Source organism: Camelus bactrianus, chromosome 3 (genome assembly GCF_048773025.1).
Source record: "Camelus bactrianus isolate YW-2024 breed Bactrian camel chromosome 3, ASM4877302v1, whole genome shotgun sequence".
In the NCBI taxonomy this organism is placed as follows: Eukaryota; Metazoa; Chordata; class Mammalia; order Artiodactyla; family Camelidae; genus Camelus; species Camelus bactrianus.
This window is the reverse complement of record NC_133541.1, coordinates 96,555,569-96,575,944: the sequence shown is the minus strand read 5'-3', so window position 1 is coordinate 96,575,944 and position 20,376 is coordinate 96,555,569. Positions and strand designations below refer to the sequence as shown.

Below are 20,376 nucleotides of genomic sequence, written 5' to 3'. Positions count from 1 at the left end.
ACATAAAAATACTTAACTGATCCTTGAAGGACCTCCATTATTTCTCCAGTAATAGGAAAAAGACAGTCTTCTCAACAAATGATACAAGAAGTGACATTCACATGCAAAAAAAAAAAAATGAACCTAAACACAGTATCTTACACTCTTCACAAAAATTACCTCAAAATGGATCACAGACCTAAATATAAAATACAAAACTAAAGAACTCTAGGAGATAACACAAGAGAAAACCTAAATGACCCTGAATCTGGTGCTGACTTTTTAGATACAACACCAAGGCACAATCCATGAAAGAAATAACTGATAAGATAGACTTCATTAAAAATTAAAAATTTCTGCTCTGCAGAAGACACTGTCAAGAAAATGAGAACACAAGCCACAGAAGGGAGAAAATATTTGCAGAAGACATATCTGATAAAAGACTGTTATCTAAAATATACCAAGAACTCTTAAAACTCAACAAGAACGAACAACCAAATTTAAAAAGTTAGTAAAAGACATGAACAGACACCTTAATGAAGAAGATACACATATGGCAAATAAGCATATGAAAAGATGCTCCAAATCATATGTTATCAGGAAAATGCAAATTAAAATAGCAAAGAGATACTACAACACACCCATTAGAATGGCCAAAATCCAAAACAATGACAACACCAAATGCTCGTGAGAATGTGGAGCAATAAGAACTTTCATTCACTGCTGGTGGGAATGTAAAATGGTACAGTGACCAGTTTACTTGTTCCTTACAAAATTAAACATACTCTTACCATACAATCCAGCAAATGTGTTCCTTGGTATTTACCCAATGGAGTCAAAAAATTTTGTCAATATAAAAATTGCACACAGATGTTTGTTTACAGCAGTATTTATTTGCAACTGCTAAAATTTGAAGCAACCAAGATGTCCTTAAATACGTGAATAGATAAACTGTGGTACACTGTAAACCAGAATATTATTCAGCACTAAAAAGAAATGTGTTATCAAGCCATGAGAAGACATGGTGGGGAGAATTTAGATGAACATTACTAAGAGAAGAAGCCAATCTGAAAACGCTACAATTGTAAGATTCCAATTACATGACATGCTAGAAAAGGCAAAACTATGGAGACAGTAAAAATATCAGTGGTTGCCACAGGTTAGGAGAGAGGGAAGGATGAAGAGGTGAGCACACAGCATTTGTAGAGCAGTGAAATTATTCTGTATGATACTATAATTATGGATACATGTCATTATTCGTGCCAATCCTCAGAATGTACAACATCAAAAATGAATCCTTTGAAAAAAAAAAAAGAATGAACCCTAACATAAATATGGATTTTGGGTGACAATGATGTGTCAGTGTAGGTTCATCGACTGTAATAAAGGTACCACTATGGTGCAGGATGCTGGGGTGGGGGGCTTGTACACGTATTAGGGGAGTGGGGGTATGTGGGAGTTCTGTACTTTCTGCTTAAATATGCTGTAACCTGAAACTGATCTAAAAAATAAAGTCTGCTGAAAGAAAGAGAGAAAGAGAGAGAGGAAAGAAAGAAGGAAGGAAAAGAAAAAAAAAACACAACTAAGTGAGCATTATCTTTCGGTAAAAGGTAGTATACATTTTAAACGTTAAGTGACAGAACTGCCCAAGGAAAAAGGTTTGTACACAATATAAAATATTGGCCAAATTCTATTAGTGTAAAAGTCAACAACTCACAATGGACACAATGGATAGGAGGGACACATGGAGATCTTCATCCAGCACTAGTAGGGTGTCTTTCTTGGAGAGGAAATCAGGCAGAAAGTCATGGACTCTCAAATTTTCTTTCAAGAAAGGCAGAAATTTAAAGTCTAAGAAAAATTTAAGAGTGGTGACATGGTCTATGTTGGCACCGCAAAAGAATTAGTTAACTTTTAAAGCTCAATTCTGATTATTCAATCACAAAGACTTCAGATGGGAAGAAGAGAAAAAAATAAACCAGTGAGGACTCAGAGAGAGAAGTTCTAACAGTTCAGATTTTAACAAAATTTATATATAAGATGGAACAAGGAGAAACCCATAAGCAAAGACACAGACAGATGAGTAGCAGGAAGTTATAAGAATAGTGTTCAGCAAAGAATAAAGCCAAGAATGAGCAGAAGCTTGTAGGGAAAAAAAGCTAAACAAAAAAGACAATTTTGGTTAGGAAGGAAAAGAAAAGTTTTGCCTCTGCTCAAGGCAAAGGAAATATTGTTAACTGGTCATTCAAGGCATTGCAGTTTAACTTTGATTTCCCTTTTGTTACTTGTCAAATTAAAAACAGAAAAAAAAACCAAAATACAACTGAAATGAGAAACAATTTTGGTGAAAAAAGACATTTACAAGGGTGAGAAGACTTGATTGCCAGGTTCTTCTACAGCGACTCAGTTGTTTGGCTAATAAATTATATTCCAAGGACTACCTAATATACAACACTATTAAACTGTACTCTCTGATCACTGGAAGATAAGGCGAAAGAAGAAAGGAAAATGCTAGGTGGGGTAAATACAGTCCATATTTTCACAAGGAGGATGATAACATCATTTATTGGGTATTACCTGATGCTGTATGTTAAGATCATTACAGATATCATCTAATTCAATCAACATACTAATAATTTCTGTGTATATATTTTCTCTATTTATTTTACAATTGGAGATTCTTAGACTCAGAGATTTTTTTAAGGCTACCCTAAGTTGCAAAGCAAATAAGTAGAGATGCAGAAATTCATGTTCTGAGACATTTTGCTCTAAATGAAGGTAGAGTCTGAATTGTCAACAATTTAGTATGACAAAATTCCTACATAAATTCTAGACCCTGAAAAAATAAAGATATTATTTAAACATTAACAAGATTATTAGGGAGGGGCCTGAAATTTAACTATTCTTAGGAATAAGGGCTCCTGGGAAAACACAGTAGGACATACAGTTACTCCATACCATCACAAACACAAACAAAAACAAAACACACTGAGACACCATTCTTTGTTGAAATACATAAAATGGCAGTGTCTTACTTACCCTAAACTTGTAACAAACTAGGAAGTTTAAGGTTTCAAAGCAAAGTGGCTTTTAAACCACAATGAGACACCACTTCAGACCCATAAGGATGTTATTAACAAGTGTTGGCAAGAGTTGGAGAAATAGGAATCGTACTGCACTACTGGTGACAATGCAATGGTGCAGTCACTAAGGAAAAATCTGGCAGTTCCTCAAAGAGTTGAACAGAAATATCACAAAATCCAGCAATTCTACTCCCAGGTTTATAATACCAAATGAATTAAACAGCAGAGACTCAGATACCTAAACACCAATGTTCATAGCAGCATTGTTCAGAATAGCCAAAAGGGGTAAACAACCCAAATGTCCATCAACTGATAAACAGATAAACAAAATCTGATATATACATACAAAAGAATTTTTTCAGCCTTAAAAAGGAATGAAATTCTAATACATGCTATGATATGGATAAACCTTGAAAACATAATGCTAAGTGAAATAAGCCAGACACAAAAGGACAAATAGTACATGATTCCACTTAGATGCTGTAACTAGAACAGGCAAATTCACAGATGCAGAGCAGCCGAATGGTAGTTAACAAGGGGGCAAGGGAAGGGGGAATAGGGAGTTATTATTTAATAGGTACAGAGTTCTGTTTGAGATGATGAAAAAGTTCTGGAAATGGACAGTGGCAAAGGTTGCACAATACTGTGGATGTACTTAATGCTAATGAATTGTACACTGAAGGACCCAAAGCAAAAACTAACAGAACTGAAAGTAGAAACAAATGATTCAACAATAATCGCTGGGGACTTCACTCTCCACTCTCACTAACTGACAGAACAATTAGAAAGAAAATAAGCAAAGACAGAAGATTTGAGCAACACAAATTTCATCTAACTGAAATCCATAGATCCTATGACATCCTACAACATCAGAATATACAATTTTTTCAAAAGCACATGGAATATTCTCTAAAAGAGACTATCTGGTCTGCCAGGGACTGGCAAACCTTTTCTGCTCACCAAATCCAGCAACATACGAAAAGGATTATGTATCATGACCAAGTGCGACGCAAATACTTCAGGTTTGCACACCATGTACAATTCCTGTCATACATTCTTCTTCTTCTTTAACAATCCTTTAATAATGTAAAAACCATTCTCAGGTCACAGGCTGTACAAAAACATGCATAAAACAATCCTCAATAAATTTAAAAGAAATGAAATCATAAAATGTGTTCAATGCTCACAGAAGAATTAAATTAGGACTCAACAGCAGAAGGAAATTTGAGAAATCTTGCAATATTTGGAAACTGACTAACATGCTACTAAATTAATCCATGTGTCAAAGAAGAAATCATAAGGGAAATTTAAAAATATTCTGAACTGAATAAAAATGAAAACAAACATATCAAAATTTATGGGACACAAAGGCATGTTTAGAGGGAAGTGAATAGTTTTGAACACCTGTGTTAAAAAAGAAACAACTCGAGTTAATAACCTAGGATTCCAGCTTAAGAAATTACAAAAAGAAAAGCAAACCAAACCCAAAGCAAGAAGAGTAAGGTAAATAAAGATTAGAGTGGAAGTCAATGAAAAACAGCTGGTTCTTTAAAAAGATCAGCAAAACTGGCAATCCTTTAGCTAAACCAAACCAGAAAAAAAAAAAAAAAAAAGACACAAATTACCAAAATGAGGAATGAAGACATCACTACCAACTCTTACAGAAATTAGAAAGATCACAAAGGATACAATGAAAAACTTTATGCCAACAAATTAGACAATTTAGATGAAACAGAAAAGCTCCTAGAAAGTCACAAATTTATAAAAATGACTCAAGAAAAAAACAAACTCTGAATAGACTAACGTAACAAGTAAAGAAACTGAATCAGTAATTAAAAATCTTCCTACAAATAAAAGTCCAAGCCCAAATGGCTTCAGTGGTAAATTCTATCATATATCTAAATAAAAAATAATACCAATGCTTCACAAATTCTCCCAAAAATAGGAGGGAACACTTCTCACCTCATTCCCTGAGATCACTAATACCTGACAGCAATACCAAACAAAGGCATCACAAGAAAACTATCAATATCCCTCATGAATATAAAAGTTAATCAATAGCCCTTACGAATATACAAGCAAAAATACTCAACAAAACATTAGTAAATCTGACCCAGCAATATATAAAGAAGCATTATATACCACAACCACATGGGATCTATCCCAGGAATATAAGGCTGGTTTAACATCAGAAAATCAGTTCACATAATAACACCTTATCACTAGAAAAAAGAACAAAATACCCACATAATCATCTCAGTAGATGTAGAAAAAGCCTTTGACAAAATCCAACATCCATTCATGTAATAATTCTCAACAATCTAGGAAGAGGAGACTCATAATTTATCGGCTAGACTCTCCAGAACAATACTGAATAGAAGTAATGAAAGCAGACATCCTTGTCATTTCCAGCTATAGATATAGAGTAATTCAGTATCTTACCATTAATTATGATGATAGCTGTAGGTTTTTCATAGATGCCCTTTAATAATAATAATGAGAGGGGTTAAAGGCATCAGATACTGGATAGGAAAAAAGTAATACCATCATTTATTCATAGATGACATGCTCCTGTATTTAGAACACCTTAAGGAATCCACATAAGCATGTGCAAAAAACCTACTAATAAGCGAGTTTAGCAAAGTTTCAGGATACAAGATTAATATACAAAAATCAATTGTATTTTTTCATAATTAAAAAAATAGCCTTTTTTCTTCCAGTTAAAAGTTGGAATAAATATATATTGAGATAAATATATAAATCTATAAATAAATATAAATATATATTGAGATATAATTGACATACAAAACTGTATACGTTTAAGGTGTACAGCATGATGATTTCACTTACACATATCATAAAATGATTATCACAATTTAGTGAACATCCATCATCTCATATAGAAACGAAGTTAAAGAAATAGAAAAAAATTTTTTCCTTGTGATGACAACTCTCAGGATTTATTCTCTTAACTACTTTCATATACAACATACAGCAGTGTTAACTGTATTTATCATGTTGTACATTACATTCCTCAAACTTACTTATCTTGTAACTAGAAGTTTGTACCTTTTGACTGCCTTAATCCAATCCACTATATTTCTACCTACTAATAATGAAGAATCTAAACATGAAATTAAAAAATTCTATTCAGTTAGGAATAAATTTAAAAACAAAAGCAAAAGTAAAAGACTTATACACTGAAAATTGAGAAGATCTAAATAAATGGAGAGACACTTCATGTTCATGTACTAGAAGATGATTGCAAATCTCCCCAAATTGATTTAGTGATTCAATGTGACCTCTATCAAAATCCAAGGAAGGGTTTGTAGGGGACAAAAATTGATAAACTGATACTAAAATAGCATGGAAATATGCAAAGAATGCAGACTTATCAAATACTTTTGAAAAAGAACAAAGTTGGAAGACTAATACTTCTCATTTTTAAAACTTACTAAAAAGCTTTAGTAATCAAGACTATGAGGTATTCATATACAAGTCAGTGAACAAAATTGAGAGTTCTGAAACTTACATTTAGTGATTACCACCATAATTTCTGAAAGATACTAAGGCAATTCAATGGAAAACTGTTAACTTTTCAACAAACAATGCTAGAACCAACTGGGTATCTACTTGCACAAAGATGAATTTAGAACTTTACTGTATAAAAAGATAAACTCAAAAAGAAACATACACCTAAATGTAAGAGTTAAACAACTTTCAGAAGTAAACAGAGGCGAATAATTTTTATGATATTGGGACAAAGATTTTTTAGATGCAACACCAAAATCATAATCCAGGAAAGAAAAAACTGATAAACTGGGCTTTATCAAAACTAAACACTTTTGTGTGTCAAAAGACATGATTAAGAAAATGAAAAGACAATTCAGACTGATAGAAAAGATTTGTAAATCATATATTCGATAAAGGACTCCTATTCAGAATATATAAAGAACTCTTAACAACTCAGTAATAAGACAAACAACCCAATTAAAAAACAGGCAAAATATTTAAATAACATTTCACCAAAGAAGATACATGAATGGCTAATTAGTACATAAAAAGTGTTCAACATCATTACTCATTAGGGAAACGCAAATTAAAACAAATCAGATGCCACTTCACACCCTCTAAAATGTCTATAATCAAAAAGACAAATGATAACAAGTATTAGAAAGATGTGGAAAAACTGGAACCCTCATGTTACTGGTAAAAAAAAAAAACAGTATTGCCACTTTACAGAACTTTGGCAGTTTTTCCTAAATAATCCAATTTACCATACAACCCAGAAAAATAAAAACAATGTCCACACAAAGACTTACATGCAACTGTTCTTAACAGCACTGTTCATACTAGCTCAAAACTAGAAACAGTTCAAATGCCCATCAGCTGATAGAGGGATAAACAAAATGTGGTACATCCATACAATGAAATACTTGTTCAGCAATAAAAAAGAACAAACTATTGAGACGTGCTGCAACATGGATGAATCTTGAAAACACTATGCTAAGTGAAAGAAGCCAGATGCAAAAGACTACACATTCTGTGATTCCATTTATATGAAATGTTGAGAAAAGGCAAATCTACAGGCACAGAAAACAGCTTACAAAATTTCTGGGGCAGGGATAGAAGTGGGGGTGACACAAGGGATGTATTTAGAGGTTATAGAAATGTTCCAAAACTAGACTGTGGTGGTAGTGTAAACCTTTATATATTTACTAAAAATCACTGAGTCATACACTTAAAATGGATCCATTTTATGGTATATAAATTACACTCCAATAAAGTTGTTTTCTAAAGGTGGCTGAGAAGTTAAAAAAAAAAAAAAACAACCAAGTAAATATTATATTTCTTACCTCTGCTGGATATACTGGGCATAATCTGAGGAATCATATTATTGCTTGTATCCATGGGCTGGGAATTATCTTGACCCATCTGATCATCTGGTGGCATATAGGCAGGAGGAGGAGTATCAGCTAAGAGGAAGAAAATGAGATAAGTTAAAATCCCAAAAGAATAGTTAAAATCTTCATCCTGCCCAAAGTTAATCTAAAAGCATTAGAAAATTCCTAAGATTACCAGCAGGATTCATTACTGAATATCATAGACACACAAAAACACAGGATGCTATCTTGGCGCAAAGGAAAAGGAGAAAAAACAACACACTCATTAGCTACTGAAAACCTACTACAAGTCCACGTGTATTTGATCCAATCCAGAAATGTGAGATCAGAGCTAAAATTCAGTAAAATAGAATTCAAGGTCAAGAATTTTATCTTAGGCCATTGATTATCCTAGTTTAGATATATATCTACAGAGGCATTTTAGAATTATCAACATCATCACATACTGTATAATAATGTTATTTAAAACTGGAAAATAAAACTATCTTCTCTTTGAAAATTTGCCAACAACACAAACAGCAATTCTTTTGCAATGTCTTAAAATGGCTGTTGTGTCCTATTAAATGGCTAAGTAACTCTCTTAGAAAACTGAATATGAACCAGAAAACCTTTTGAGTTTCAACACTTGTGCTTGAAAACCTTTGCAAAATGTATTTCTTTGGATATTTTACTTTGCATGTTGTTTACCTGTATACACAAGTATACAAAAATATACTTTGTCTCAATTAACTATAAATACTAAATAAATCTGTCTTTTACCTCAAGGTCTGTATAAGATGTATTTTGAGAAAGAGCTACAATCAGCACTGAATCTAGGACAAAGTATAAAAATTAGTTTTTGAACACCTAATACCAAGTTAAACAGTTGATACTTAATTCTTCTTTGAAAAAAAATTTCATCAATTGATATTTTGCTACAGTAGAGGAATCACAAAGTGTATACTTACATATGACTCTGCCTGCAAGAGCAGGCATTCTAGTATTTCTTGACAGTGATATAATGAGGTATCCATACAAAACATGCATGCCATTAACAAAATTTAGGAACTTTAAAAATCTACTCTGATCTTTCTCCAGGCAAATCAGTGTATCAGTTATCTAAGTAAAGTTAATGGGGTTCATTTCAACCTACCAAAGTATAAAATGATTTGACAAGCAATGCAGCAAAGTTTTAAAAGCACAGAATTATTTTGTTTGTTTGTTTTATTAGGTAGAATTCTTACAGTTTGACTGCACATACACATTATATCGCATGGAAATACATATATACAGACTACTGCACATTTTTTGTTTACATGTATGTACTGATTATTGTTTCTAAGAACAGATTAGAGCTTTAGCTTTTTAAACTTGTATTAGTTATCAAAGGAATAAAGCCAACTACAAAATAAGAATCAACAGAATGCGGTAATCCAATCATAAAGGACAGTCAAATGAAAAAGCACAGACTTTATAGAGTCAGAGAACCTTGGCCAGTTATTAGCTGTGCAACCTCAACCAAGGTACTTAAACTCTTGGGGTTAATACTAGTTTCATTTTCCATCTTAAACCAAGAATAGTATCTATCTCACATGGTTGTTCTGAAGATTAAATTTAATGCAGTCTCTTTCATCACGCTATCAGTTATATAAAAGGCACTTGATAGATAACACTTGGTATTATAAACTATACAAAAGTATTTAAAAATATTTAGCTTTAAGTGAAATGTAACTACTCTTTTTTTTTTTTTTGTAGTACTTAATTTTAATGCCTGGCGGTATGTATGGATTTAGCCATTTGGTCCAATAAATGGTCAACTGATAACAACACTTTGTTTCCAGATTATCTACTTTACTTCATATTCATCAGAGATGTTTTATCTTTATGTTTTTGATAAGCTGTTAGTACACTCTGCCTTTAACGTTTATAGGACTCCTCTCTATGAAACTGTTAGTTAACACCATTTGGCTTCAATCTCTCAAGTTACACTGGCAACCACTTAACAGGTGGGTATATCTATAGTCAGCAGTAACTGTATTTATGTGTTTCTATAATTTCCTCCATTCATTTAACAAATATTTATTGAGGATCTACTGTATATCAGACTCTGATCTAGGTACTAGGGATGTGGCAGTAAACAAAAGATGCTATAAAATCTGTTTTCATAGAGTTTATAGTCAAGATGGGGAGGGGAAAGAGGCAAAATAAGTGAAGACAATATATACTATATTGGATTGTAATATATACTATAAAGAAAAATCAAGCAGTGAGAGAAAAAAGGTGGGATGGCAGGAAGGAGTGCATTTTTATCTTATTTTTATTGTCATTAAAGAGTCATCTCCAACCTCCCCAAAACTGTTTACTTTTTTAAAAAAAATTCAATTTATTTAAACTAAAAAAAAAAAGAAGTTCACCCATTTCCCCCACCCCCTACTTCTGGCAACCACCAATCTGTTCTCTGAATCTGTGAGCTTGATTTTTCGTTTATTTATTTTTTTAGACTCCACATATAAGAGATCATATGGCATTTGCCTTTCTCTTGTCTTACTTCACTTAGCATAATGCCCTCAAGGTCCAACCATATTGTCACAAGTGGCAAGATTTCATTCTTTTTTATGGCTGGATAATATTCGTGTGTGTATGTGAGATATCTTCTTTATCCATTCATTCCTCGATGGACACTTAGGTTGCTTCCAACTCTTGGCTACTATAAATAATGCTGCAATGAACATGAGGGTGCAGATGATGTTTTTGAGCTAGTGTTTTTGTTTTCTTTGAATAAATATCCAGAAGTCGAATTGCAGAATCATACGGTAGTTTTTATTTTTAATTTTTTGAGTAGTCTCCATATTGTTTTCCATAGTGGCTGTACCAATTTTACATTCCCATCAACAGTGCACAAGGGTTCCCTTTTCGCCACATCCTTGTTAACACTTGTTATCTGTTGTCCTCTTGATAACAGCCATTCTAACTGGTGTGAGGTGATGTCTTATGGTGGTTTTGATCTGTGTTCCCCTGATGATTAAGGATGTAGAGCATCCTTTCATGTATATGTTGGTCAACTATATGTCTTCTTTGGAAAAGAATCTATTTAGATCTTCCATTCATTTTTTAATAGAATTGTTTGATTTTTTGCTATCGAGTTGTATGAGTTCTTCAAATATTTTGGATATTAGTTCCTTACCAGATATATCATTCACAAAAATTTTCTTCTATTCGGTAGGCTGCCTTTTCATTTTGATGATTATTTCCTTTGCTGTGCAGAAATTATTTTTCCATTTTTAAATTGAAGCATAGTTGATTTACAGTGTTGTATTAGTTTCTGGTATACAGCATAGTGACTCAGTTTTTTATATATATGTATATACGTATGTGTGTGTGTATATGTGTATATATATGTACATGTATATATACATACACACACACACACACACACACATTCATTTCATATTCTTTTTTATTACTGGTTACTAGAAGCCACTGAATATAGTTCCCTGCGCTATGTAGTAGGACCTTGTTGTTTATCTATTTGGTACACAGTAGTTTGTATCTGCCAATTCCAAACTCCCAATTTATCCCTCTGCAGAAACTTTTTAGTTTGCTGTAGTTTTATTTGTTGTTGTTTTTGGTGTCAGATTCAAAAAGTCATCATCAATACCTATGTTAAGGGGCCTATCACTTACTTTTTCTTCTAGGAGTTTTACAATTTCAGGTCTCACATTCAAGTCTTTAATCCATTTTATTTTTTGTCTACAGTGTAAGATAATGATCCAATTTCATTCTTTTGCATGTGACTGTCCAGTTTTTCCAACACCATTTATTGAAAAGATTCTTTCCCCGTTGTATATTCTTGGCTCCTTTGTCATAAATTAGTTGACTATTTTTGCATGAGTTTATTTCTGTTTCACTGACCTATGTGACTGTTTTTATGCCAATACTGTATTATTTTGATTATTATAGCTTTGTAATATAGTCTGAAATCAGGAACATGATGCCTCCAGCTTTGTTCTTCTTCCTCAAAGTTGCTTTGGCTATCTAGGGTCTTTTATGATTTCATGCAAATTTTAGTACTGTTCATTTTATTTCTGTGAAAAATATGTCTACTTACATTTTCTTAAAAATACAATATTTGGCAAAATAAAATCCAAAACTCTCCTGGAAATCAAACAATTACCAAAGAATAAAAGTCAAAAATAGTAAGCTCTTGGCATGTAACAGTTCACCTAGAGAATGACCAGTATAAGAACAATTGATAATTCTCAGATACTGTATTTTTGTATCAATAGAATAAATTCTTACCTGGGAGCTGAAATGGACTTCCTGGTCCAGAACTTGCTGGGGAGTTGGGATATGTGCTGCTAGCAGGGGAAGGAGGGTAGGGACTATTTGGAGATAAAGGGAAAGGAGTGTTGTTGGGCTGATGGAAAGAATCTGGAAACGTTGCATTTTGTGGCATGTGTGGTTCATTGTGACTCAAGTTTCTAAACTGAACCAGAAGGCTGTGCTGCGGATTGAATTCATTATGACGAGGCACTAATACTGGAGGTAAGACTGAAAGACAAAAATCAAAAGTCATCTGTCAGCAATGACTAAAGCAAAATATCTCATATACATGAAGAGATAGATAGAAAGGACGCAGGGAAGACTATAAATCTATTAAAACAATCTTTTAGGAAGGACTGCTTTGTAGGACCTTGAATCTGTATCTAAGTAATAACTAAACTAAAAATTCTCTAAGCATTCAGCCTATACAAAATACTCTAGAAGACAGAACATTCAGAGAAAAACATCACTCCTGTTCTATAGATCAAACACATAGAAAAAAAAATCATAATTACAACATAGGGAAAATAGCCAATACTTTATAAAAACTGTAAATGGAGTACAACCTTTAAAAATTGTGGATCAATATGTTGTACACCTGAAACTTATATAATATTATATATCAATTATATCACCCCCAGCAAAAAAAAGAGGTAAATTATTCATCATCTCCATAGATGTTACTGCTGGTGGTCTTGCTTTAATCTACATGCAACTGAGAACACATTCTAAACTGTGTGCACAAAAATATCATCCTTTAGTTTGCAGCCAGGGTAGCCATTTCCATGACATTACTGCTTCTTTGCATGTTTGTGCTTTGCCATTCAAGTCTGTCTAAGCTTTTAATGAAATAAGATGTTCACATGAATTTGAAATAAAATAGTCGATTAATATAACTAAATTTTTTAAATTAAAAAATAGATAAAAACCATAATACAGAGAATTTAATCCAATGAGAGTTCAACAGAGGTATTTCCAGCTAACAAGGAGTCAAACAAAATATTGTCGAAAAGATAACATCTGATTAGACCTGAGGATTTCACACGGAAGTGTTAGGGGTGGAGAATGTAAAGGAGATGGAGAGACTCAAGGAAGGAGCCTATGCAGTGAGTAAAGTTGAGATCAGCTGTGTAGATGCCCTGAAAGCCACCATGTTTCCAATTTTGAACATTTCATCTTTCTTTCTTTGAGAGATTTTGCATTTTATGTTCTTCAGTAAAGTTTTCCCTACTGAAAACAGTAACATTTCCTAGGTAGAAATCTTCTAGTCAAAATCATTTTTCTAAAAATGACAGAATGAAAATATATACAAGAAAGCCAAACATTCGAATCAGTATACTTTTTAAAAGATTCAGTTTATTCAAATATTCAACTTCTCTAAAGACTCAGGTGATCAATCACAATACAAATATGATTATCTTTCCCTGTAGGAAACTGAAACATACCTGATTCCTTTAATCTCTTACTATACACCAATTCAGTTCTTTTACAACTTTCCTCATCTGTCAGTGTAATTTCACTCCCTAAAATCTCACTTTGAATCTGACATCAGTCAGCAGCAACAAAATCAATCTTTTAAGTTAATTAGGTCATACTTCCCCTCACTGAAGTAGGGATAAACCTGAGGAATCAGAGGCTCACTAAGTATGTGTACTGTTTTTTACCTTTTCATTTTACTGAATTAGTGTTGTAATTATGTGGTTAATATCTGATTACAACTCTTGTTCAACTGTGTATTACTAACTGCTGTTTCCCTTACAGAATGATGGGACAGCTGCCATTGGACAGCAGGGCCTGAGACAGTAAGAATTTCTATGTTTAGCTGGCTAGCAATCTGAAAGACTTAGTGAAATCACTACTTAGGAATTCAATCCAGTAAGGATTTCTTTCATTTTTTTTTTTGAAGCAGAACTAAAATCATTGACTTCTCTCTTACTTGTATATTATCTACACACTTCATTTTTTTAAAAAATTAATTTTCATTCAAAATAGCACATGGATAGTTTAAAAAGATACATGCTACAAAAGATCATAAACAAGAGCAATTTCTGAGTATCTTCCCAAACTGCTTCTAGAGACAACAAATGTAAAGTCTTAGCCATTTCTTCTAACATTGACTTTGTGCTTTGCTAAATGATATGTTTATATTGCTGTTAACTATTTATTAAGACATTATTTGTAGATTTGCTGCTATGGCAGATTAAGTAGCTTTCCTACATCATTTTATCCTATTCTCATTCCCTTTCCCCATAATAAAGTTACTTAAAAATTTTTGGTTACATCAATATCCAGTGTCTATATTATATTTTACATATTATACATATATATACATACATATATATACACATATATATATACACATATATATATATGTATATATATATAATGCATTGCTGAGCAAAGTATGTACTATGATTATTTTTTCTTGAACGGTGTTTCAACTAAAGTTAATTACTGCCTGTTCCTTCAGTTGTTTAATCTCAAGTATGTACCACTAAGTTTCCAAAAGTCTAACAGGTCTACCAAATTCCTTTCAATACCATTTTCCAGATGCCACAAATAAACCAATAATATGTCGATTCCATTTTCTCCCCTGGACCCTCTACCCTTTAGCTACAATCTAGACTGGCAGCTACTTAAGTCTCCCATAAATATGAACACGAAGTCCTTGAACTTCCTCTTCTCTTCTCTCCTGTTGGATCCCATTTCCTGGACCTCATCCTCTATTACTTTCCTAAGAAAGGATGTAAGGAAGATAAATTTTGAGTCCCTGCCTATAATACAATATCTTATCTAATGTTGGTCTGCAGACAGATTCCAGAATAGATAACTTTTTCCCTGTGAATTTTGGGGGCACTACTTCATTTTCTTCTAGAATCCAAAACTATATTGAGAAATCTAATATTTTCATTTCCAGTCTTCTGTATGTGTCCTTTGTCTTCTCTCTGGGAGATTTCAGAATCTTCCTTTTATCCATAATAAATTAAAATTTCACGCGTGGGTCTTTTTCTATCCCTTGTTTTGGTTACTCAGTCACTGGGCCCTTTCAATGTTCAGTTCTAGGAATTGTTTTAGTAGTATTTCTTTGATAATTTTCTCTTTGCCATATTCTCCAATGCTCAATTTCTAGAATGCTCTATTTTATTAGAATGATATTTAATTTGAAACTTATTCTGAACAAGTTAATATTTTATCTAAGCACTTCTCATGCACTAATTCATCTAATCCTCATAACAAACCTGAGGTAGGTATTATTCCCATTCTACCGGTCACAGAAAGGTTAAGTAACTTGCCTGTGGTTAAGTAATTATCACACTGATAGTACTGGTAAAATCAGGATTCAAATCTAGGAAGTCTGGCTCCAGAACTTAGGCTTAACCAGTACAAAATACCACCTATTAAACATTGGACCACCTGGGTTGGTCCTCAACTTTTCTTTTCTTTCTCACTTCCCAACTACTTTCCATCTTTTTTACTATTCTGTAACACTTTCTGGCTCCATTATATATTAGCTATATGATCTTGTGTAAGTTACTTCCCTGTTAAGTTTTGGTTTCTTTATCTATAAACTCATTAGTAAACTTACAGTGTTGTAAAATGTTAGCCTCACTTTCTAACCCTATGAAGGAATAACCTCACAGGGATAGGAAAGTGCCTAGTCCATAAGTGCTCAATAAATGTTCATTACTATTACTTACTGTTACTGTTACTACTACCTTATTAATACTACTGGTATAGTATAGTGATTCATCCTGTGCCACAGCTGCTTAACTTACTTAAGCATATCAGAGCTAAACTCAGTCTTTTCTATAGAATGAATCATAGCTGAGAAAAATAGATTTTATTTCCACTGGCTGATTGTCAGACACACCCTGGCTATGGCAGAATATACTAAATTCCTAGACTTTCTTTCCAGCAACTCCTAGCAAATCAAGCATGGGAATTTTTCAGACTACATTTCTCTATTAAAATCCTCACATCTTCCATTCCTCATCAACTCCTCAGGCTCCAGCTTCCTTGGACTCAATAAGAAATTAAAAATCACCTCAAATACTAGCTGGCAACTCTTAATCTCTTAAACTTAACTTTCCCTGACAGCACCATCACTGCTATTTTTTCCCTAGTCTCCACATCCAATGTTATTTTCACAGGTATTTTTATCATACTGGGCTTATATTATCTACAGGTGAAATCTAATGTGGTCAGTAGAATCAAGGTGGCTACCATGATTCCTGCCTCTGGGTATTCACCCTTGAGTAATCCTCTCCCTCTGAGGAAGTTTGAGGATAGGTCATGTAGGGAAGAAATCTATTCTAAGTGTGACAGAAAGCCTTTAAGTATTTTTGGGCAGAGACTGACACAATTTTATATATATTTGTAAAGATCACTCTGGCTGCTACATAGAAAACAGAATGGGTTGGGAGGAAAGCAAAGAGGTAGAGATGCCAATCAGGAGACAACGTAAGGGGAAAGATGATGATGGTCTGTACTAGAGTAGTGGTATTAGAGAGGATGAGAGACGATGTTGTCAAGATATATTCTGAAGGTACAGCAAACAGCATTTGCTCATAGTTCAAGTATAAGACTTCAGAGAGAGAAATAAAAGATGACTTCTAGGTCACAGCTACAAGAATGCTAGTGCCATTTACCTCAATAGGGAAAACTGGAGGAAAAAAATGACTTGGTGGGAAAAAAAATCAAAGTCCTTTTATAGACATACTAAATTTGATGTTTATTGGACATTCAAGTGAAGCTGTTAAGTATGCAAGTTGATACGGAAGACTAAAACTCAAAGCAGAAGCTGACTTGGGATTTCAAAATGTGAGCATGAGCTTACAGAGGTTTTAAGACATATGACAGCATGAAAGTACATAAAGGAAAAATGAAGATGAAGAAAAGGTCCAGAGACTGAGTCCTGTGAAAACAGAAAAATAAGTCAACAAAGAGTCTAAGCAAAAACAGCCTGTGAGGTAAGAGAACCAGGGGAGTGTAGTTTTCAGAATGCAATATGGAAAAGTTTTGAGTTGGAGGGAAGGAGAGCAACTGTACCAAATGATGCTGACAGGGCAAGTAAGATGAGGACTGAGAATGAATGACCTCTCTATCTGTAAGAAGGCAATCAACAGTGAATTTGACAAGTCAAATGGTAGAGAAGAAAGACTAACTAGAGGGGTGTCAAAAAATAGAAAGTAATGTAGAGATAATAAAGATGGAGACTCCTATAAAAGGACTAGAGGAAATAGGACAGTAGATTGGGGGTGGGGGCATGAGAATGAGATCGAGGTAGGAATTCTTTGTTAACTTGTATTTTAGGTTGGGCAGTATCATGACATGTTTGTACGCTGTCAGAAAAAAATCTAAGAGAGGGAAAATATAATACTGGGAAGAGGAGTAATAATTATAGAAACAAAGTCTTTGAATAAAAAAAGGGGTGAGATATAGTACACATACGGAACTTAGGCCTTAGTACGAAGAATAACAGAGAGTACATATGACTGACTGCTTACAGTGAACAATGAATTAGAATAAGCCACTTGGGAGCTATAGCAACTATATATAAAAAGCTAAATCAAAATTCAACATTCCTTCCAAGATTAGAAGCCTTAAGATGGAAACACAGGGCTAAAATAACTTTTTAATTACTAAATTAAGTCAGATGCAAATCAGAGAGAAGTTTTTGTAATTCTTCCCAGAGGAGTTAAAACCTACCTGGACTTTCCACTCTCTTATAGTGGTATGGGTTAATACAAACTTCTTTTTGCTTGGATCCAAAAGGAAATTCACAAATATCCAAGGGCTTTAGCTCATGATGACTCTGCAGATCAGGCCAGCGCCAAACACGACAATATATAACGTGGGGTAAGCCTTTTCTGTGAGAAACCTGCAGGCGTCCGTCTAAAGATCTGGGAATAGTGACACATTTGCTCGGCTGTCCTGGACTGCTCAAGGCTTTCTCCAGTTCCTCCATGGCACCCTTCTTCTTTTTTAGCTTTTTCACCAAAGCATCGACTGCCTTTTCTGCCCATTTCTCCTCTTCATCACCTTGCTTCCAGCCCAATAATCGCTTTACTGCTGGACTAGTAAAAGAAAACAAGCTGGCCATTGACGTCATTTGATATAAATCTTCAGAGACCTTCCTGCAACTCAAAGTCAGCGGCTACTAAAAGAACAGATCACAGGTGAAAAGTCATATACAGGTACTAAGCAGAAGTTCCAATTTAAAAAGGAAGAGTAACATTTATCTTTTTAAGTGCCATAAGCTTCCTTCATTGGTTCAAGCCCTGGAAGAGAAAGGGAAAAAGGATGAGATCTCTAATTTAAATTAATGCAATTAACATACACTTAAATCAACATAATTTAAAAGTATATTATTTTTAAATAAGAGCAGAAAACCATTACAAAGTAAAACAAAAAAATCTAAGTCTACAAAGAGAAATTTTCTCTGAAGTCACTTTCTTCTTCATAATATGAACAAATAATTCACCTGCAACGCCAAATGATAACCAAAAGCAAAAACAGAGTGCTCTACTTTTTATGTATTATCAAAAAAGCAGAAACAAAAACCACCTCTAGATCTTTATTTCCTTTGGTAAGAAGCCCCCGGATCAAAGGCTTGATTCTGAGGTACTTTTCTTCACTGAAGTCCATGTTAGGTGCTATGTCAGTTTTGAACATGGTATTGTCCTGATTTGAACAAAAGTCTTAGAAAACCAGCTCTTCCCTAGGGTCATTACTCTCTTTAAAACATTTCACAGACTTGTAAGGTTTACACAAAGTCATGTACTACTCAAGTCACATTATTAGAAGCAAATTTTATTAAAAGTTGTCAAAAGCTGTACCAAATCCTCTAATAAATCATAACATACTTATTTGCCAAAAAAATGGGAAGTATCTACTTTTAAACTGAAGAATGCTACAATTAAAGAGTATAAATTCGAAGTTTAACCCCAAAATGGATAGCTTGTAATTTTATAATTCCTATTGCCTTCTCTGATATTTTAAGCATGTTAAGTTAATAAGCCGGCTCCAGGCAGACCACCACTCTGCAGCCTGAAGAAGTTCTTGTTGATGGTGACAAGAGGACAGTCACTACTAGTTGATCAGCATCCAAAACAGTGCCTGACATTTAGTAGGCTCTCAGTAAGCATATATTGAATGAATGAATCAGTTGGCTCTTAAGATGAAACCTATGGTATGACTTTTTTAAAGTACCATCGTGGCTATTCACAGTACATGCTGCATAACAAGCAATCAGCAATTATTTGTTGAATTGGACTCTATTTTATTTTACTTCATGTTTACTGGGGTTTTAACTGAGCACGTGTATTCTTTTCTGGGAAGGTGCACCCCAATCCAGAACAGGCTTAATGCTAGAATTTGCTGCACATTCCCAGAAAGTGTAAAGTGCTGTGAATTAACAAACTGTAAAAAGGGCTGACCTCAGTTGTAGCTACGTTAAGGATGTAGGATAAAAGCCATCTGTATCAGAAAGTAAAGGCATGGTTTGGCTGTTGAGACAAGAAGGGAAATTTCAAAAGAAAAGGAGCACAAACAAAAAAACATGTAGGCAGACTATATGAAGAATATTTCCTAGGATATAGAGGAGATAGTCCTGGCTGACTGAGATCTTATTCAGTAACACTGGAATATAACAGTGGCTAGACAGGGTAGCGCATACGTATGAGAGAGAGCATGAATGAGCAATGATATTTTGAAGGAGACAAAAGAAGAGGAGCTTGAAAACCAGACACTAGATTAGGGGTTAACCACTAGAAAGTGCTTAATAAATGTTAATTACTAATCTAGTATCACTATTATTATTAAGTACTAACCATATTATGTACTAATAAGAAAAAAAAATTAAAGTTATTTGTGTATACAAACCCAGAACAAGGACTAGAAGGCTACATACGAAACTATTCACTGCAGTTACTTCTGGAGAGAGGCATGGAATAGGGGACAGACAACAGAAAAGGGTCCCATGTGATTTGTTCTATATGTTTCTTTATTGTTTTAGCCTTTTAACAAAGGTGTAATGCTAAAATAAAAATAGTAGATAATCTAAGACAAATTATGACAAATAGAACGGAGTTAAGAAGGCTGGTACA

At 33.7% G+C, this 20,376-nt stretch overlaps 1 protein-coding gene across 3 annotated transcripts in view; it reads right to left on the bottom strand.

Moving 5' to 3' along the window:
* SMAD5 (SMAD family member 5) overlaps positions 1-20,376 on the bottom strand; it is a 40,423-nt gene that overhangs the window by 9,860 nt on the left and 10,187 nt on the right. For all 3 annotated transcript variants that reach the window (XR_006720578.2, XR_006720579.2, XM_010971652.3), the window contains exons 2-4: positions 17,978-18,549; positions 12,245-12,496; positions 7,919-8,038 (exon numbers count right to left, since the gene is read on the bottom strand). Coding sequence is in view for 1 of the 3 variants with exons in the window: in XM_010971652.3 (XP_010969954.1) it covers positions 7,919-8,038; positions 12,245-12,496; positions 17,978-18,380 (775 nt within the window). In the remaining 2 variants the exon portion in view is untranslated. The remainder of the gene's footprint in view (positions 1-7,918; positions 8,039-12,244; positions 12,497-17,977; positions 18,550-20,376) is intronic.